The sequence below is a fragment of the Dermacentor andersoni genome, chromosome 3 (assembly GCF_023375885.2).
Source record: "Dermacentor andersoni chromosome 3, qqDerAnde1_hic_scaffold, whole genome shotgun sequence".
NCBI lineage: Eukaryota > Metazoa > Arthropoda > Arachnida > Ixodida > Ixodidae > Dermacentor > Dermacentor andersoni.
In genome coordinates, this window is record NC_092816.1 from 156,493,909 (window position 1) to 156,515,844 (window position 21,936).

General features: G+C 47.1%; 1 protein-coding gene across 2 annotated transcripts in view; it reads right to left on the bottom strand.

Annotated features, from left to right (window-relative positions):
* The window catches only part of LOC126524562 (uncharacterized), a 76,301-nt gene that overhangs the window by 38,148 nt on the left and 16,217 nt on the right, over positions 1 to 21,936 (bottom strand). For both annotated transcript variants that reach the window (XM_055067378.2, XM_050172854.3), the window contains exons 4-10: positions 19,988 to 20,177; positions 17,744 to 18,735; positions 16,475 to 16,768; positions 10,254 to 10,691; positions 9,517 to 9,765; positions 6,319 to 6,557; positions 2,106 to 2,422 (exon numbers count right to left, since the gene is read on the bottom strand). In XM_055067378.2, the coding sequence (XP_054923353.1) occupies positions 2,106 to 2,422; positions 6,319 to 6,557; positions 9,517 to 9,765; positions 10,254 to 10,691; positions 16,475 to 16,768; positions 17,744 to 18,735; positions 19,988 to 20,177 (2,719 nt within the window). The remainder of the gene's footprint in view (positions 1 to 2,105; positions 2,423 to 6,318; positions 6,558 to 9,516; positions 9,766 to 10,253; positions 10,692 to 16,474; positions 16,769 to 17,743; positions 18,736 to 19,987; positions 20,178 to 21,936) is intronic.

Consider the following 21,936-nt stretch of genomic DNA (forward strand, 5'->3'; position numbering starts at 1 on the left):
GCACGCATTATTGATAAACTCCGGTAGTAATCGTCACGGAAGTGGTTAGAGTACAACACTGTTGTTCTTGAGCGCTTGAAGTTGTTTCGCTTCACAGCAGCCTCCCACTTAGCTGAAAGCGTCTTGTCTTGCAGGAACTAATGGAACATCGGAACATCTTTGCGGCCGCTGGTGTTCGTGCAAGCGTAGGCTGCACAGAACGCCGGCATGATCGGCCTACAAGTTCATTTATGCTGCGCACGTCAACTACCACTCCTATATACACACAAACAAAGGAATGTAGGGTCAAGCGAAGCAGATTAGGATGGCGCGCATGCAGAAATAAGCCCGGTCAAGTCAAGTCAAGGAACGGAACACCAGTGCTGACGTCACTACGCCGCGGTTTCTGGTCTCCGCTCGCATCGTCAGCGTCAGCAGCAGCGCGCGGCGCTCGATGGGGGGCGGAGCTACAGCGCAATTTTAACCGACGATTGCGTCGCTCCTAAGTGAAAAATCCCCCCCAAAATTTTACCTGCATGGTTTGTAAGGTTCCCGCATCCGTATATGAGCGTCTTATTGAATTTGACAGACTCTTCAGCTTCCCTTTAAGCCCTTCAGTGTCTCGAAGTCATGTCCCGTTCGGCCAATCGGCGAGCCCGCTCAGGTGGCGTCATTTTCGGCCAATGGTAGGCGCCCGTGCAAATGTAAGTCTCACCCGGCGCAGAGGGTCACTCCTTGGGCTCCAATTGTCCGAGGGATTACTTGTCTACGGTATTGCCTTCCTGGTCTGCAACTGGCGTCACAAAGGTGGATGGGGGGGGGGGATTGCTCCCAGGGCTTCACGGTGCATTACGGCTGTCGTTTCTTCGCGACTTGCAAGCGCTGTCACAATAGACGGATGGGGGCAGATGGGTTGTCTTCGAGCGACCTTTCAGAGCTGCAAAGCAGCTTGGCTCAGGACCCATGTTACCTGGAACCGTGCCAGGCTCCCACTACACTTTCGGGAGGAGTCAAGCAGTGGGACAATAGCTCCACATGTGGCGCACGAGGTGGGAGACGCCAACTTGTTTGGACGTGCCGCTCCTCGGGAACGTGGTAGATGTGCTTCTGCGCTCCTTAATTAGGTGTGATGCGATTTGATGTGGCCTGGTGAACTCGAAGGAGGCTCAGGAAAAGGTCCCGTATCTAACAGCTCCATGTGTGACGCACGACTTCAAAATTTGGTTAAGATGTTCACAGCAACATATGCTGCCCGTGTACTGCGTTTTTTCCCCAAGCTCGACGGGTGGTTCAGGATCCCTTTAAGATCCGGTACCTTTTCGTTGTTGGGTTCAGCGTCATTTGCCGCCTGTCGAACACCACACCTCATTCCTGACGAACGGCGTCAGGAACGAGAGGCCGCTGTGCAGTGTCTCAAAGATGGCTGTCGTGAACAACCTTGTCATCTCGTACACTTGCTTTCGTTTGCGAGGTGGTTGTTGGCTTTCCGAGTGTCGCGCTGCTGCTGCGAATGAATCTGTGTCAATCCGGCACCTAATCGTAACTTTAGTTGCTGACACCTGACGAAGCAGCACCAGTTAGGCCTAATGACCAAGGCAGTATGGCCATGACAAAAATTTGCCACTGGCCGATTAGGTAACAGGCAACAAGCTGTCACGCAATGCTTGCTGCAAACATCTTAGTACGGGTGACTCAGCAACATTCAGTCCCAAGATTAAGCATATGGGTTAGATTGACGGCTGTTGGAGCGGCGTTTATTTTGTTTCCACGTATCCAATGTGATCTGTATGCCTTCCAGCGGCTAGTCTGCCCAATCTTTGCACGTGCTTTCGCACATACTGAAATACTCATTTACAATGCATCAAACTGATAAGAGAACATGCCAGTTGGAAAATGCAAAGATTCTGTTTTGGTACGTATATTTCTGTATGTTCTCTCTTTGTGTGTGTTTGTGTTTTTGCATTGTTTCGTCAAGAATGCTGGCGGCTGCGGTAAAAGAGATGCTATTTAGTCGTGAGAGCACTGCATCCTTGTCCTTGCCCTCTTAGCGTCCGCGTTTTTTATCGCACATTCCACGAAATTAGCCACGAACTGAGCAAACATGAAAAGGAGGCAAGATCCCTTACCTGCGAGCCGTCCTTGTTCCCTTTCCAGCTGCAGCAGCAGTTCTTGGTTCTTTTCGGCAAGCTCCGTCTGTTCCTCCTGAGTCTTTGCCGCCTCATCGGTCTGAGCCTCGGCACTTGCTTTCTGCGGTTGTTCCAGAGTCTGGACTTCCTGATTGACCGGTTTCTGGTCCTGCCGCCGCAACTGGTCGTCCCGCTGTTGCAACTCAGCATTGGCGGCATTGGCCAGCTGCACCTGGGCCAGCTTGAGCTCCTTCATCTTCTCGCGGAGCTTGCGAGTCAGCAGACGAATGTTGGACTTGTGCATGCGTTCCTGCTCCCTGCACCAACACGTAAGTGCAAAGTATAGACGCGTGACATTGCGGACAAATCACAAGGAATGAACGCATCCTTCCAAAGAATCAAGACATACTCTTATAATGCTACTTCCTACACCAGGGGTCGTGTTCTTGGACAATCACTTTCGCCGATACTATTGCCTTCGCATGACACAGTGCTCAACCAGCCAATCAGCTCATTCGGTTTCGCTCAACCAGCCAATAAGCGCGCGCTGAAAGCGATGTCGCCAAAAGCGATTGTCCAAGAGTGTGTCCCCAACCCCTTGGCATGTTAATGCTGCCAAAAGATTACAGCATATTGAAGGGTACCATATTTACTCGCATAATGAAGGCACTTTTTTCCCTAAAGTACCGAAGCAAAGTTAGGGGGTGCGTTTATTATACGGGATAAATTTTATGTGAACTCTTTCGAAACAGAAAAATTTGAGAAGTAAGACGGTAATGGTTTTAAATATGCATTAGATAACTTATCTTTGTAGTAAAAAAAAACATATATACTATTTGCGAATTGTAACAGCATTTTTATCGCACTTCACTCTGCATAAGAACCACCAGACCTGCACAACAGGTCTTGTGGTTGCTGTTTCATCCACACTGTCATTTCACAACAGCTCATCTTCACAGCCACTTCTGGCCATCTGCCGTTATTGCAAGCATCACGTTGAAGCGCTGCTTTTTGGCACCTGTTGTTTTGACAGCACGCTGTATACGCTTCTTCCTCGACCTTCCTGCTCATCGGCATGTCAAAGTTTATCGGTGTCTGACCAGCGTTTGTTTTGTGAGCAGATAAACTCTCTGTCCCGCAGCAGGCGCATAACTCGACTTAGGGCCCATCGCACACACTGATACCAAAGACAGGCAGAGAAGTGAGCAACAGACAAGTGAATTCGACAGTACACTCGACTATACCCGCTATTCCGCGCGAGTGCTGGCAGCCCCTTCTTCACTTGGACTCTCCCATGCGCCATGCTCAGCCACCCGTCCACACATTGCGCACACTCTTCTATTACGTATGAGTAAAGTCCCTAAACAGCGCAAGGTTACTGTTGCAGACAACCTGTACTGCTTTTTTTTTTTTCTCTCTCAAGTCTGCGAGGTTCCTTTGTGCCGGCACTGGCCGCAGGCATGCATTAAGCGTTAAGTGCACTTGCTTTAAACACGTGTGAAAGTAAACGATCCTAGCCTCTCCGAAAAAACTGCAGCACAGCTGTTTGATCGTGGGACTGCACACGAGCAAAGTTGGGGGTGCGTTTATTATGCGAGCGCATTCATTATGCGAGTATATATGGTATTAATGTGTCAAGAGATTGAAGCACATTCAAGAGCATATACAGCAAGATCCATGGTTTAAGAGAACATCTAACCAGTAATAAAGCCAATATAAGTGGAACATTGCTTTACCTTTTATCGGAAGGAAGTGGCTAATATAATTTATCGGACATATGCCGTACAACATAAGGTATTGCAGAATCTGCGGACATTTATCTCATATTTCAGCGATTTCTGAAAGCAGAATGCTTGTGCTCCCTTAAACAGTGGTCCTTACTATACAATAACTAAGGAGTGAAGCCTTGTTCATATATTCTAGAAAAAGAAACGAAATTGAAAACATGCAAGCTGAAGTCAATAAAAATTTCTGTTTTGCTAGAAAAGGGGAACAGACATAGCAATGTATTCGCCTATTAAGCACTAGTAAGGTTCGTAGGATTATGGGCAGTTGTAAATTGCGCTAAACATCTTAATAACTAAAGCGTAGTGTAGCTTGCCTAAAGACATATTAACGGAGTTCACTTGATGACTGCCAAGCACTTACCGTCACAATGCTAGTGCGAGCCACAACATAGTGCGAGCCACTTACGCGCTTGGCCACATGCACTTGTTCATGTCACCTCCAACATTTGTCATGTGGAAAGATTATGTGCATCAAGGCATATCGGCTGACTGTTGGCCTTGTACCCAGAGAATATCGCATGGTTGCCAACATGTCACACAGGCCGCACATGTTGACAGTCAATGCTGGCAGTCCAAGCTCACGGTTGATGTCTACGCACTTTCTCTTCAAGTCGTGGTTCTAAGAACAGTTTGTTCAGCTTTTCCTTGCACGGGAAAGACTTGCGCTTACTCGATGCTATTGTCGCAGCTATCGAACAGACCAATGCAAGTGTTGCATGAGTGAGCTGTTTTTGTGCCAGCTCCATCCCTGGCTGCACAAGCAGTGCATGAGGACAGCACATAGCTTGTTCAGCCAATGCGGCGACTGTGGGCTGCTTTCATTTCTGCAAGCGATGCACACTTGGACCGGTCCCGCACAAAGAGGTGGCAGGGAATGGCAGCGGGTTTGCGTTTTCGCCTATTAAAAGTGTGCAGTATGCTTCCAACAGCACTACACCACACACACTCTCCAACAGATATATGAAGAAGCTTATTGTGACAGGGTTGGGGGCGACAGCTGTGAATGCTGCATGCAACGACCCGCGAGGAGACGTGCTGGTATCGGAATAGGACATGCGCGCTGGCATTTTCACATGACATGGGAGGGAGAGCACAATGGCTCTGGCGAGTACTGCAGGGAAGATGCTGTGGGGGACGACTACTGCTCTTGATAATGCGCGCTTCGCGCCGTTTCCTGTTTACACTGTTTACAATGAAACTATTGGCTGGAAAACGTAACATGCAATCGCAGTTTGGCAATGTACTGAATGTCAGTGCTGAAGGATGATGTTTTCTAGGAACTTATCAACTAGTGAAAAAGAAGCATAGCTATATTGAGTCATTTTCTGTGTTCTCGATCATGAATGTTTGCGCTGGGAAATCATGCTAAACAAGATCATATCAACGAAGTTTTACTGTATGTCAGCTTTGCCAGTGGGTTATAGTGTATTTAAGGATAAGTAAACATCAATCCTGCACCAAAATTTGATGCATACTATGTCAATCAGACATTAAGAGGAAGCTTTAGCTTGGGTGCTCCTATCTAAATGCATGTAAAAGCAGAATTCATTTTTCTTGGCAACCACTGCACCAAATTTGACGAGGTCTGTTGCATTTAAAAGAATATGTAAAATCTAGTGACTGTTGGTTTCAAATTTTTTATTTAGGTCATCATTTTTTTTAATTAAAAACTGGCGAAAATTTCAGAAAACGAAACTATCAAGCTTACAACTCCGTAACTCAGCAACATAGAATCATAACACAATTCTGTGAATTGCATCTAATAGTACATCTTATGCGGACAAAATTGGCATGTTACTCAGGAATCTCAAGAAATTTAGTAATATGGAAATGCAGCTTTTGCAGAACCCAGTGAACAAATGCGACAGTGCGCAGTGCGCAGGCGCGTAGCTATGCACGGCGGTGACAAAGACCAGTGTTGCTCGACGACGTATTCAACGCGGGGATGTGAGAGTTTTGAACTGCCATGGCGAACAAGTGCCGAACCCTGCACAAAGGGATGTAATCGGCGCACAACGGTCGGGTATTTTTTTATTTTGGAGACAAATCTGGTTTGCTGTATCGAGTGGCAGGACAATTCCCCTTCTATGGGGAACTGTATGGAAAGTCTCTATGGGGATTTCAAGAAGAAATTTATTTATTTTGTTATATTTGTTATTTCGTTATATCCCATCTCGTTATAGTGAGGTTCAAAAGTATATGCAAGCATGTGTGCGATGTGCATCAAAGCCCTCGCCGGTACCACAAGTAAACAGTGCATGAAAACTGCATGTAAGCCATGCAGGATTTTGCCTTTTATGGAAAGACAAGCATACTTCTAAGCAACTACTGCCAAGCACAGAACTTCTGAATATTTCCGGCTCTGAATGGATAGGCGCTACTTTCTGGAACCCCAGCCAGGCAGGAAGACCCTAAAAATGATTTACCTGCTGGCCATCTCGCGTGTGGCGAGCGTCTGCTCAAGTTCCCGGACGCGTGTCTCCCATGTGGACAGGTCGTGTAGCTGCGCCTGCTCCTGGAGGCTGGCCACCCGGCGGGCCTCTTCCCGGACCAACCGCTGGGCTGACTCCTGCAGCTGGCTCTGCAGGACAGCGTTGCGCTGTGCCATGGTCTCCAGCTGAGCCTCAGCATGTTCCAGCCGCTCCTCCGACTGCTGCAGTTTCTCCTGCGAGGTGTTGACAGGTCAGGCCATGCAGAATTAAGCTGCTTCAGCACAGCGTTGCTTAACATCCACTCTGCTCACATTTCGCACGTAGTACAGGCAATGCAAAATACTGCACTGATTTTGCATTTGCATTTTTGATGAGCGCACTCTTCAGAGACACAAACAATGTGCAGCCAACTTGGCTGCAATTACAATGAAGTCTAGCAAGCAGACGTGCCATTATTTGCTCTATCTACACTGAAGCTAAGCTAGGTCTGCATCCGACTTTCTGCTACCAGCCTGAACATTACCAAGCGTTGTGCATATGCACACAAGCGTTTCTACTAAGCAGCCATGTGCAACTTTTAAGATGTGCAGTTTGTGGGGATGTGCGACTCTCGCACGTCCCCTGATATGTTGTTTTCCCTGCACGTCTCCTGTCTCCTGTAACCTGGCTTTGCTACATGGCTTTATGGCAGCGGACGGTATGGTTGCAGAGTAGTATGAGATGGTGCGCGTGTTGTGCTGTTAGTGCCACCTAACGGCGGGGTTAGTCGGGCATGACAGGGAGTAGGCTCTTCCTTTCTGGCTTGGGGTCGGCAAGCGGCGTGGACGTTCCACACATGCGCCGATCCATGTTTCTGCGAGACTGTCTCGCGAGGCCTACAACGGAATGGACGAACACGATCGTTCGAACGCGCCACTGTTTGCATGACCGTACATGCGAATGGCCAGGCATTAGTGTCCAGCATGGGGCAAACATATTCGCTCGTTATCCGGTTGCGGTGAGTCGGGCTTCCTCAATTTGTCGCGCGCCCGTCGGCATGTTCTATCCATAATAATTCAGCTGGCTATAGATTGGTGTACAAAAGGTGTAATAAATGCCCTTGTGATTGTCTGCACTAGTTTGTTGTCGTTTTTTTGTCCCCATAACCCGGGTGAGACCCCACAACGTACAATGTGAAGTAGATGATAGACACTGAGGCGAAACTGTCTGTTATACTGCGCCTTAGGGGAAATGCTTGACTTTCGCACATCTCCTGACATGCGTCTTACTGGCACATTGGTACTGTCTTACTGGTACAGTGACGAAAAATGCCCCTTGAAATTCTCAGGTACTGACCGGAGTCGAACCCACATTGCAAGGGTTCCTTTTAAGGAGTGCAAGCAGACACATTAGCAGGCTGCAGCATAAATGCTCTGGGTATGGCCACTTTTCAATGAATGCTTTTCACGCCAACACTTAAGTCAGCTGTGCCACAAAGGCACCGGGCATGTGCTGCTCTTCAATGAAGCTCTCGCCAACTTGGGTCACTGAGTATATGCCACTGGGTGTGCAGCAAGTGAGGGAACAATTCTCAGCGCTTGCAGGCACCGGGGCGCCACACTTCTCGTCTTGGAGGACACGCACAGACTTCTCGCCAGTGTCATAGATGGCACAGCGTGTCCAAGAAATGTGAGAGTCCGGTGAGTCCGTGAGAGAGGCTTGGTGTCCAGCATGGAGGCGAATATACTCACTCGTACAATCCTGTCACGGTAAGTCGAACTCCCTCGATTTGTCTGCACCCATCAGCATGATCTATTGGTAGTAATTTGGCTAGCTGGCATTCTGGCATTGGTGAACGTAAGGTGCAATAAATGTCATTTTGATTGTTTGCAATGCTGTGTGCTCGTTCTTCTGTCCCAAGAACCTGTTTGGAGACCCCGCATTACAATGGATGAGCCGAGTCCTTCCAAAAACGTGGAAAGGGTCAATTATCAGAGCTGAACTGCCTCTTTTATTGTGGTGCTGCATTATTAATGTGTAAGCATTCTTTGGCAAGTACCCCAGCCCCATTATGCGAAAAGTGTAATGCCCTGTTGCTGCACAAAAATGCATAATTTGCAAAGTTAAGACACTTAATCATTATAATAGTATAAATGTAGATGATTGGTAGCTTTATAAGTTATAAGGAACTATTTTTAAAAATAAATAAAAGGAGAATACCTATAGAGGTACATAGGGCTCCTTAGAACATGCATGGGAAAGCTTATAGTAGGAGTGGGCCAACTAAAATTTGAGGGTGGGCCAACTTAAATTCGGGGGAGGCCAACTTGGAATATGTAGGTGGGCCAACTTGAAATGCAGGAGTGCGCCAACTTAAATTTGGTGGTAGGCCGTGGGCATGGGCCAAATTGAAATTTGTGGGTATGCTTACGCATATTTAGACAACTCCAGTGGAGTTCCGGCATTCCTTTCGGCCTTCTGGCCTTCCCTCATGGCAACTACAGACAATTATGTCAAATCAGTTCTGCAGAAGCCTGCAACGTGGAAGAAGTTTCTGAATGGGAAATCGGCATCTATCTAACTGTAGCACGGAGCTATGGAAAGAAGCCCATACGAGTCTCTCAGAAAGAAAGCTTGACAGTTGAAGACACATTTGCCTTGGTCTGGGGATCAAACCCGGGATCAACATCCTTTAAAGGCGCCGCCATCTCAGCTGACCAGGAGGGCAGACGACCACAGAATGTGGCCAAGTTAATCAACAACTAGAAGCAAGAGGACGCTGAATATGGCAAACCAGTTCTGCAGAAACCTGCACGGCAGATGAACATTCATGAAAGTGTTAGCTCTGCTGGCCTCCTGGTTAGTTGGGAGGGTACAGCAACCACCTCAAAAATGCATTGGTCCAAGCCCGAACCCCAGAAGAAGGATGTTTTTTTCAACTTAAAGCTTTCTTTCAAAGAAACCCATATGGGTTTTCTTTGTTGTTTCATGCAACTGCCAAGTGGATGACAATGATTTTTTTCCTTTCACAGAAAATTATTAATGGATGCACTAAAAGGTGTGAGGGGCCCAGTCAGGACGACGTTGACCTTTTTGCACACCCAGCCTTCAAGAACACTTGCACTACATGGCTCCGCCGCAGCACCTGTCTAAACAATCATCCAACACAAATAGCAATGTGGAAAAGCCAGAAGCGACATGCAGTGAACTCACTTTGTCCACACCGTGCTGTGTGGCCGCCTCCCTGGCTTCGGCTGCAGCCTTCTTGAGCTCAGCCTCCAGGAGACGCAACACATTCTGCAGGTCACTGTACTGCTTTCGCAGCTGGCTTGCCTCCATGGCCTGCGCCTGGGACCTTGCGTTTGAACGGGACTCAAGTTCCTTCCTAGCCAATGACAGTGCAGTCTCGGCCTCTGAGAGGCGCTCAACGAGCGAGGCCTTCTCTCGTTGCAGCTGATCAATCTGTAACATTATTAAAGAAAAGTGAAACAGCGCAAAAGGGCAGGTTTTCGATGGGCGATTGAAGTTTATAATGTCCCACAGTAATGCAGATGCTACAACAAACACTGTAATGGAGGGCTCCACATTAATTTTGACCCCCTTGGACTTTTTAACGAGCATCTAAAGCATGGCACATGAGCATTTTTCTATTCCACTTCTATCAGAATATGGTCACCAGATACTGGTACTGGACCCACAACCACACAGTAGATTATTAAACCATCATTCAATCACTAGGCTCTAGATGATGTGTTTCACCAATGAATGAGCATTCAGAGTGGCAAGGCATTTTAGTTGCAGTAGGTGCTGCTATTTTCCCTTTTTCCCTTGCTTACGTTGACATTCGAAGCTCTCGCTTCAAGTATTCGTGTCTGCCAAGTTCCTAACACATTTCAGATGTGGTTTAACCAGCACAAAGAGGATGAAGGCTGCCTGAAAGTCTGGCTCACCTGTGCCGTTTTGGCAACCTGTTCAGTACGGATGAGCTTGAAGTTGCCTTCTAGCCGTGCCAAGTTTTCAGTCAGGGTGCCCAGCGACTCCCCAACAACGCGCTTGTCCTCATTGGCTGCAGCCAGGGCCACCTCCAGGGCCGCCTTCTGGCTGCGCAGTTCCGTGGCTCGCTCCTCGCTGGCTGCCAGTTCCGTCTGCAGCCGCCGGACCTTCTGCACCCCTTCCCGCAACAGCTCGTCCTGGTTACGCCGACCAAGCTCGCTGTCGCTCAGCCGCAGCCGTAGTCGCTGAACTTCCGTCACCAGCTCCGTGCGCTCACGCTCCAGAGCTGACAGGGCTGCAGACCGCTCGGCCAGGCTCGACTCTGTCGAACGCAGCTGTTCCTCCAACTCGGCCACGCGGAACTTGCTGGAGAGGTCCCCAGCTTCAGAAACGGGCTGTCAACAAGCCAAGAGCAGATCACATGCTGAATTTAAACAAAACTGCATGTCTGTGTGTTGCATAAGCACTGGAAAACTTGGAAACAATGCCTAAGCACTGGAAACCGGAGTACTTGTAAGCTACCAACATCTACTGTACTGCTGATACACATGCATGCATGCACACACACACTTAAGAAATTATATTGTCAGCATTATATTCTCCCTTCATCTTCCTCATCAGTATATGCTAATCATCACTGCCAGCGTCATCCTATTCAGCAAGCGGTCCTGCCAAATAAAGTGTTGAGCTAACAGCTGTCTCAGAAGTGGTGGAGGTTGCTTTTGCTTCCTTAGTCCTCTACAACTATGAGCTCCTCTGGATCTTATTAGAATCATCCTTTGCTTCCCCTTTCCAGTGCCATGCTCCAAGAGGAGCTATCAGGACCCTCTGGCGTCACCATACTTGCCCACCCAACGGCTCCCTCATGGATTGTCAACACTCAGCAGTTCGACCCAAGCATGTTCAGCGATCTCCTTGGTGAAGATGTTGAAGACTGGCTGGGCAATTATGACTGAGTGAGCTTAACCAGTCGGACAATTCCCATAAGCTTCGCAACGTATGAACGTTGCTGAGAATTGGGTTTCTTAACCACGAGAGCACCTTGCTGGACTGGATGGTGTTCAAACAGCAGCTTCGACAGATTTTCGGCACCCAGTGGTGTGGTAACAGGGGGGGGGGCTGCCAGGCACCAGCTGGTGGGGGGGGGGGGGCGTCATATGTCTGAAGACCCCTTTTTTCCGCCGGCTCGACTAAGTGTAAATGGTAAAGAATGCTCTGGTGGTACATGTACCTGTAGATGTGTATTGCCGCAGAATTGTCGGCTGCAGCTTTATTAACTGCCTACGTAATAGGTGCATGAATGTGCGGTGTTACGATCGGCCAGCGGGGGTAGTGACCTTCTATCCTCCCCTGCCCCGCTGTGGCGAATCGCTTTGTGAAGCTAACCATGCGTCCCCTGTGGACAGGCCTGCCATGCCAGCAAGGCAAGACATGTTTGGCGGACCGGGTGTTGTTTGTTGGTTCACCGTTGCCTTTACAGACCAATGGGAGCAAGAAAACTCCTGTAAAAGGGTGTTCTAAGGCATTCCCTCACAGACTCTGGTAACTGCCATGGTCATTTTACAGACGCTCCAGTTAACTGCGAGGTCATCCCAGGAACCAAGACACGCAACCTTGAGTCAAGCGTGGCCATCTCCATCTACGAAGCTCCCCTCCTTTCTGTGTGTTGCGTGAAAAAAAGTACAGGAGTGATTGTGCGAATCCTTGCCCTCAATGCGGGTCCTTCGGCGAATTCGGACGCTCGAAGTGGACGAAGCGGGGTGGCTGTCTTCCCTGGCCTAGGGATGTAGGGAGCGCAGAGGGGTTTAAGCAAACCTTTTCGCCTCCTCAGTGTGCTTCATTTCAGTCATGCTAGACTGATGAGATGTAAGGTGCTCCGCTATTCATGTAGATATTGTAAGTAAACCCAGTACTCGAGCTCGTTCGCAATGAGAACAAGTTCCTCCCTTCAACAATGTCCTTAGCATGGATTAATCGGATGAATGCATGGACCAGCTACCTCTTCTTACATGCCCAACCCAAACTCTTACAGCGGCCTACTAAAAAATGTAACCTGCGAAGTGGTCGCTAAACTACTCGCCTTATCGGAAGGTTTCATGTGCTCGTGCTCTGAACGGGCATTTCTTAACATACCGTCTGGTGATGTGAGGCTTGGGTCCCGCTTCCATTCAGTCCACGCTATCTTAAAATGGATATTTTAAATAACTGCTTAAATTGCAATTATAGAGGAAACATTGCAATTCGGGAATGGAGGACCCAAAGTCATATTATTAACCCAACAAGAACTTCTTCTCTAAAGAAAATCGTCTTGGGTGCTAGAGCCTGCAGTACTTTGGCACTGCAGGGGCCCGGTATGGCAGTACTGAAAGAAATATTAAGTAGTGCATGAGTGATGTCTCCATTGCGAGTGCAGACCAACAGTAGCGCAAGCTTTCGCTGGCATGGGCTTCATCACGGCCTTCTCTTTTTTCTTTTCTTTTTTGCAAGGTGATGCCAAACATCGATGCGAAGCGTGCTCCATTCCATTGCCAACCTTGTGGCGGTACCGCAGCTTAGATAATCACATTTGCCAACAGCAGCAAATAAAGAAAGGCTTTATGGATCAGAATGAAGATAACTCGTGAATGTCATAGCATTGGCACCCACGCAGCAGGGAAGCAGGTGGCGTTTTCTAATAGGGTGGGGAGATCAGCGTCACTGACACGCTATCTAATTTTTATTTGGGTACAGGGCTGCCCGCAGCCAAAATACTGCACACCGTAGTATGTACGACAATTTTTGTGAAGTTGTTTTTGGGCAACATATGACTGTTGGGCTTCAATTTCGCCAATGCAATACTGACTCTAATATCACTAATTAAAACTCTATTAAAGTATCTTTATTACTTGTGAACCACATTTTTCATGATGCGGCATGTGTATTTGTTGCCAAGCCTTACAGCCTGACAGCATATATGCAAAATGCACTAATCACAAGTTATCAGTGCAGCACCCTGTGTTATTTGGTGCAGAAAATAAAACAGCATGTACACCTCCTACACTCGCGATCTCTGGGAACTAAAGCGAACATGTGTGTGTGTGGGGGGGGGGGGGGGGGGGGTGACAGAAGACCTGCAGACAGCCTAGCTATGCCACTGTCAACTGTCCGCTCCGAACTCACCAAGAGGACACATGCAACTTACTAGCGAGACATATGCTTATATCAAAGATGCCCTTGCCCTTTGTCGCTGTTGTCACGTGCCATTGACCTCATCATGAAAGAATGTGATAGTTATCGTCACATCCCAAAGGGCATTGGACACATCATGTTTAATACACTCGCAATGAGATATCCTACTAGTGTCAACAATGTTACTGCGATTAGCAAACATCTGGACGAAGTACAGGCCGTCCGTTTACAGTTAGACATCTGTGATACACATCCTTCCTCAGATACAGACTTCCATATATTGGCTCAGCCTCTCATACACGAAGAGCCCCAAGCGTATGCCCTGTCCGGTCCTCTTAGTACAACCTTACTCTGGCTACTGACCTGCACGACTTATGGCGCTGGATTACATGATGTGTTTGGTCTATAAAGTGCATTCATGTGCAAGCACACACACACCAGTAATCTCAGCCTGCTTATGCAAAATCTGGACTTCACAGATACATAGTTTTCAATTCACACAACTCCGGGTACGAAGGAAACTTTTTCTTTAACTGTCATTATTGACTCACTAGGGCTACTATCTTTGTCACAGGAAATAAGAAAGGCAGCAAACTAGGAGTGGTGGACGCAGGAGGTGGGAATGAGTCATGCTAAATCTGCAGAGTGAATGAAAAATGAAAAACAACAAGGAAACTGGCTGGCAATACAATTAAGAGGAAGCTTTAGCTCGGGCCCAACTTCGACACAGCCTATTCAAATACATGTAAAACATAAATATGTTTTTTAAGATAGCCCCTGCACTGATTTTAATGAAATTTGTTGCCTTTGAGAGAGAAAGTTAAATTCTAGTGACTGTTACAAGCGGCATTTTGATTTAGGGCCTGAACTTTTTAAAAAGATTTTCAAAAATTCAGAATTTAAAAGAAAATAGAAGCACGAAGTTTAAACATTAATAGCTCTGCGTCAAGAACAGATATCGTGCTTCTGTAAATGACATCTATTAGATCATTCAAAGCGGACAAATTCAATGTGTCGATTTATAGCTTACGTGAATTTGTTACATTGTGTGCAAGGGGTCTGCAAAAGCTGTATTTTCATATTACTAAATTTTTTTAGATATATGTGTAACATATCAATTTTGTCCGCTTTAGATGTACTGTTAGATGCAATTCATGAAACCGTCGTATCATTTTTCATTGCTGAGTTAGAGTTGTAAACTTGATAGTTTCATTTTCTCAAAATTTTCGATTTTTGGCAATTTTTATAAAAAATTGAAGCTCTAAATAAAAAATGTGAAACCAACAGTCACCAGATCTTAAGTTATTCTTTAAAATGCAACAAACCTCGTCAATTTGGCACAGTCAAATTTGGCGCCGAGAAAAACGAACTCTCCTTTTACATGTATTGAGACAGGAGCACCCAAGCTAAAGCTTCTTCTTGAGACTGATGATGACTGCTAACAATCGCTCCGGTGGAAGCAGTAGATACTCATTGTATTACAAAGCACAGTACATGTATATTATAAGCAGTAGAATACTCATTGAAATAGAGCACAGCCAACTAAAATTCCTATTAACTTTGTCGTGCAGCTGAACCCTGTTGAAGACGCATATAAGAGTTACCAGATGTAATAAACTATTAAATCTAACACGGCAACATGTCATTAATTCGACCTTCGTTAACGCGGAAAATCGGATAATTTGGACTGGTGTATGCATTACAAAATTGAATCAAACTCTCGTTAATTCGAACGTATTTGAGAGTTAATTCGGAGAAATCTCGGAGCTTGGCGAGCGCAGAACGCTGTAAATGTGTGACGCTAAACAGAAACAATGACACCAGTGTTAAATCAAAACAAAGCAGCAGAATCTGCTTCATCATAGTCATCAGACAAACTTGTACATGAATGCCAAAACGGTTCGTGCCTATTTTTGTCTTTATAGCCTTTATTCTTGCATTTACCACCACACCTCATACAGTGTTGGCCCCGTGCCTTCATAATCAAGAAGTTGCCATCAACGACCCTGTCAATAGCGACTATGGTTTTGTTCACAGCAGTTGCAGCAAGCGCTAGTTTCGTTTTGACTTGGTGCAAGTGTCAGCAGCATGCCTTCAAACTGCATTGTTACCATCCACGATAGCGTTGACATCAGTTACGGTTTTCTCGGCAGCGGTTGCGGCACACAATATTTTCGTTTCTACTCAGTGCAATGGCCGCACACGTAACATCGCAAACATGGCAGAAGCTGTTGAGGATGCAGAACACTGGCTACATCGCAATGTGTCTTCGAAACTCAAGATTGCACAAATTCCAGCGCTAAACATGCGGGAAGACAGCACACAATTCCACACTGTCTCGGAATGCCCACTTTTAGCACATGCGGCAGATTATCTCTAAAAGAGGGTGCGTGGGTTGCGTATGTGCTCAGCCACACTGACAGCTACGCGCAGCTAACATTGTCTCTCCCCTCCCCAACCTCCCCTCGCATGCACTTGATCACGTCACTGCACAAGAGATTTCACCCTCCCCCTTTGCTCACGCGGGAAGATGGTGCATATCGGCTCATCGAGTAATCATCCTTCTTGGCTCACCCTTGCACGCTTTCACTCACACCTGAAGCATACAGCACGCAGGGCGTGATAGAATCTAATCACACTTGGACTTTATGCAGCACAGGATGTTGCTCTGCTTCGGCAGATGCTCTTGGTAGCGCGGTGCACAATTCGACAGGTGCATTCGCAAGCAAGCAGCTGCTTGTAATTCAGCTATTTGACCATCTGCATCCACAGAAGTTTCCATTTTGTTTCGGTATTCCTTCGTGGCAGCAGTGAAATTCTGTTATATGAAATTGCGCATAAACACATTTTCTGATATTGTGATTCTAAATGCGTGATGTTCTATAGACAAGCAGTTATAAAAAGTTAAACACTTTGCTATAACAAGAATTTTGTTATATTGAAGTTCATTATACTGAGGTTTAGCTCTATCAAGGTTCGACTGTAACACTATTCGAAAACACTCTAATACCTGTTGAGGCTGTGCGGCAGCAGCCTCACGAGACAACATGGCCTCCCTCTCGAGCAGGTCAGCCTCGATGTCCTCGAGCCTCTTCATGAGGCTCTCCTTGTCGCGCACAGAGCGCTGCCGAGCCTCCAACAGCTCCTGGGCCAGGCGTGCATTCTCGGCTCGGAGCATCTCTGCCGAGCTCTCCAGCGAGATCTTCTCGGCCTGAGTGGCCACATGCTCCTTGTGCAGCTGATTCCTGCCCTGCTGACTCTCGTGGAGCTGGTCGCGGAACCAGTCCTTGGATTTCTCGATGACCTGCGGCCAGTTTTGTAAGCGTTTGACTGAAATCCAGACAGTCAGGGAGAAGAGCATTTGCAACGAAAGAGTGTTGCTGCTGAATTATGCGCTGAACAGACAAAGTGAACTGGCATTTGCAGTGTCTGTAAAATTGGCTTGTATGTAAGGTGCGATGACAGCCATCATGCAAGCAACTGCTGTGGGGATACAGCAGGCCCATTTTCTCCAGCATACCGTGCCAGCAAGGAATTTGCATGCTGTGACTCGTGCTAGGAAGTGCTGGGAGTAGCACGGAAGGTGCACCTTACCCCCATTTGTCCCACTGCCTCCACGGCACCATGATGCATGCTACCACAGACTCATGGGATAGGAAAAAGGTATCTGTTCCTCTACGGAGGCCAGCCCTCCCATGGAAGGAAAGCAGCAAAGTGTAAAAGAGCAGCACACCATTTCTAGCTGCAACTAATCTACAACCTGAATTACATGACCTTCCCACAATTGAGCTTGCCATCTGACCATGTGTGACAAGCAGGCTATATGCAAGAGAGCAAACATCCCTTCTTCAAGCTCTCAGAGGTCACTTTATCACTCTTGCAATAAATACGTTGTTTGCTCTGTCCTACTTGCCTGGGCCTGCTGTGGTTGCAATTATTTGCACTACAGGTTGAGGATGCATGGTGAAGTGAATGAGTGTGGCTAAAACTGAGGCTTGCCTTTCGCCCTGAGCCACATGCAGAGCATACACTGTGCTTCACTACACTTCACTTCTTTGGTGGCTGTTTATGTTTTAATGAGCCCCTCAACTCCAATGACTGTTTGCTGGGGCCATAATAGAAGCAGCTTTTGCAGTTTTCGGAATGTGCTAAAGTGAGGTTGTCAATCACACGCACTGCGAACAAAGTTCCACTAAGTTCAGCAAACCTCAACCTTCTTTTTTGTAGTTGATACTGTTTCCTCATTCTATAGTCATGGTCAAGGCTTTCATCTGCTAACCTGCAGTTGGTTGCGAAGGCTAGCGTTCTCGGCTTCTAGCTGGGCCCGAGCGCGTACGGCTGACTGGCTCTCAACGTGCAGCTCGGCAATCTTCTTCTTGAGTCCCTCAATGGCCCCACACCGCGACTCCAGGTCCACCTTCAGCTCTTCCACGGCGACCTTCAGCTCACGGTTCTCGTTCGAGAGGACCGCAGCCTCGTCGTGGAGGAAACCCGTCTCGGATTCCTTTGAATGGATCAGGCTGTCGTAGTCGCCCACCACACGCCCATAGCGCACCGACTCCATTTTCAGAGTCTGCAGCTCCTGCTGCAGGCCAGCCTCACGCTGCACGGCTGCATCCTTCTCCTCCGCGAGCTTCTGGCAGCGGGCCTCGGCTGCTGCTGCCTGAGTCTTCAGCTCCGATTTGGCCTGGACCAGTCGGCCCAGCTCACCCTGGAGCATGTCCAGCTCCCCCTCGAGGTGGGCCTTCTCCTTTAGCAGTGCGAAGTGGTCCGTCTCGTCCGTTTCGACGCCGACGTGAGCCATGACACTCCCGGTCGAGGACAGAAGGTCAGTCTGTGTAGCAGCCACTGTCTTCTCTCTGGCAGCGAGGACGGCGAATTGGGATGCCCGTGGCACCATCATGGACTTGAGCATCCTGATCTCGTCATCGACATCGCTGACCCACGACAGGTTTGACTCGGTCTCCGAGCACACGGAGGCTGAATCGAAGTTGTCTGCGTCGAAGCCCGGCTCCTCGGACGGCCGCCTCCAGTTGTGCACGGAAGGGAGCTCTCTCCTGGTGATGGTGCACTGGTTGCGGAGCAGGGGGCTGGACTTAGTGGGCCCGTTCTGGGAAGACTGCACGTGATTTCCAGTGGCAGCCGGAGTGCTCAAGATGGTGCGAAGCCAGGAGGTGCGCTCGTCCACAGAGGCCACGATGCTCTCCGGCGGATACTCAACCAGCTCCTGGTAGATTGCTTTAGTTGGCACAGATGGCTTCAGAGGGACACCTGCGAACACATTATAGACAGAGCATTGTGCTTAAGTGCTTCACTGATTGACTAATATGAACTGAACTGATTGCACTAATCAGTACAAGACATACAGAAAAAGGTGTACTATGGGCAAGATCAAATGAAGCTTTCACAAACCCACTGTAAATATACAGGGCCTGTTAACCAATGCAAGTGAAGTAAGCAGCAAAGTGATAAGACAGAACCAAGACGTGTAGGTGGCCCTAATGAAAAACGACAAGACAGTCAGAAATGCAACTGCAACAACCAACACTACTGTGTTCTCACTGCCTTCATGCTATGTTATATTTTGAGAGCAAATAGAGACATGCAGCCTTGTAATTAAATGACGAAAAAAAACACAGACAATTCATATTGACTACAATAACATGGCTTGTATGTAAAGGGGCCCTGAAAAACTTCTTTGAAACATTCTTATTGATGACAGTTGTGAAGCATTGCATGGACAACGTGGCTGCTGGAAGCAAGTGCGCGTTCCAGCAGGAAGTGCTTTTGGCACTGTGGTTCTTCAGACTTCTCAACTGGCAACTATTACAGTGTGAAATACGGGCACAGATTATTCGAAGACCACGTTTGTGCCACCAAAGGCAAGTTATATGCATTAAGCAACAGGCTATGAAAATGTGACTCAGAGGCCCAACCTCAGCGTGATGTGATGCATGGACATTTGTAGAATTTCAGAGAGAGCCATCCTTAACCACAGCACAAATTCAACAAATTATGTACGGACTATATTGCTAACAATTGCATTTCTGAAACTTGTTTGGTTGCTTGGTATTCTCGATGTTGAAATTACCTGCAAAACTTTACGATTATTACAGGAACCATTGGCCTGGAAACGGTCAAAGAATTGTGACATATTTAATTAGTAAAAAGAAAGACATGGGACGAGATCAACAACCACACAGGACATGACGCTAGTATGCACCCAACTTGCCCTAACAAAGCCCCAAATAAGTAGCACCAGCTAGCAGCGGCTAGCACCAGCAAAGTACACACCAACTAACCCAACTCGTTTATCTAAATGTGTTGTGGTTAAAGGTTGATGGCTGTTTAAAGGATGCTAATAAGAAAATCATACAATTACCAGCCCCCGCATAGCCTAGCCAAATTGCATCATTTGTGCATACTGTTCATTTATAGTCAGTTTCAGTGAAATTCGAGTCAAACTGAAATTTCATTGCGCTTGACCTTTAATCAAGTGACAGGCCTGTCACATCATACTTACCAATGGTGGACTGCTGGACTGAGAGAGCATCGGCTGCCTGGGCCATGCACTTGAGTGGTGAACGAGGAGTCGTGGAGGAGGTCGGAGCGGTGCACCCTCTGCGTGGTGAGTGCACCCGCGAGTGCTTCTCGATGCACTGAGCCACCTGGGTGCACAGGGTCGGATTCTCAGTCGCCACGTACTCCGCTACCTGCAAAGGGCGTTTCACAGGTACAACTGCAATCAATTTGATACATCTCAATATCGTGCACGATATGGCCACTCGTTCATTTCCCTGTCCATGAAAGACCACCTTGAAATTAATTGAGTAACGCAAAAACAATGCCTTGTACAGTTACAAACCCTGGAATTTGATTATGTTTATTGGCATTCCCTTTGAAACAGGGTGGCAACAAATAGTCACCCAGTCGGCTTGATCTAATCAGGATTTACCACATCCATCACAGTATAGCGTTTGCCTATCTTTCCTTAATCTTTTCGTTCTTCATTAAAAAAAACCATCTCTATATTGTACAATTACCTATGCCTGCAACTTCTCCTGTTCCATCAATCTCTTCCCTGCTTTTTTTTTTTCCACTAATACTGTAAACATCTCTTGCTTACATAGACTGCTGACTAGTTAATGCTTTAAACTACTTTGAATCCCAGTGCTTCTGAAAGGAGGGAGTTACCTGCACGTCTTGCTGGGTGCAAAATCAGACAGCAGCACCTCCATGTTGATAATAACCAGAAAGTGCACTGCATATTTTATCTGATAGAACAGGTGTTGAAAGATTACATCTCTATTGTGATCTGAGACTGTTTTTTTTCTCTCTCATTCAACCCTTAACTTGAACAGTACCCCATGTGTATTTGCACAAGCCTCTCACCTAGTGTTACAATGAACTGCTCCCAAACACTGGTAGGATAAACCGTGCAAGAGATAGAATTGTGAAAAAAAGTCAGATGTGTGCAAACAAGCTATTCTTTGGTCCTTGATTCTTTTGACCAACCAACCAATTGACCGATAGATTGATTGATTGACTGATTTATTTATTTATTTATTTATTTATTTATTTATTTATTTATTTATTTATTGGATCTTATGCCAGAAAGCAGCTCAGGAGCCATGAGAGGCATTGTACTGGAGAGGTCTGGATATATTTCAAACGCCCGTGAGCATTATAGCATGGACCCAAAGCTCAGTTCATTAATGCTTTTGCATGTTGCTTGCACTAGAATGCAGCAGCCACAGCTGGGAATCAAACCTACGCACAACCTCACGGTCAGCAACAGAACATTGCGATCACTGAGCCACTTATGGTAGGTAAACCACGGGGCACCTCGAAAGCATTCAAATAGAAAACATTAAGAAAAAAAAAAGCCACAAGAAGCATTTCTCTGTCTTGTTCTTAGTCCAACTTTTCCCACAGTCACTATGTTCTAATGAGTTTCACTCAGCAAAATGCTCCTCTTTGGCTGAAGGTTGTCGTCAGGTTGCCTCCTTCTCGCTCTAACGCTACTAGCCCTGCCAGTTGCAAGCAGGCCTTAAAGCTTATTTACATGCTACTAACGCACCTGGCAAGCTGAATTGACAGCCACCACCTATCAGCAGCGCTACAGTTCGGATGTCATCACACCATTTCTTCAGCAGCCACTATGCCAGTGGATGCAGCTGAAGTGCTGCATTAAGTTCACTGTTCCGGTAGCCTGCCCACTGCTGCTCCACTAATCCACGCATTGGCATAACTACTGTCTGCATGCCTAGAAGTCAAATTTCATGATCAAATTTGACACCACTGCAAACACTGGTGCATTAACATTGCCATCACAAACCTTCCCTCACTCTCAAGAAAGATAGCCATGACTGTGCCACGCTGTTCTCCCACAATGGGGAACAAACAGGATATAACCTTTCCACTTCTTTAATGCATTCCAGCCACACCAACTACATTCCTGCTGAGTCCTTT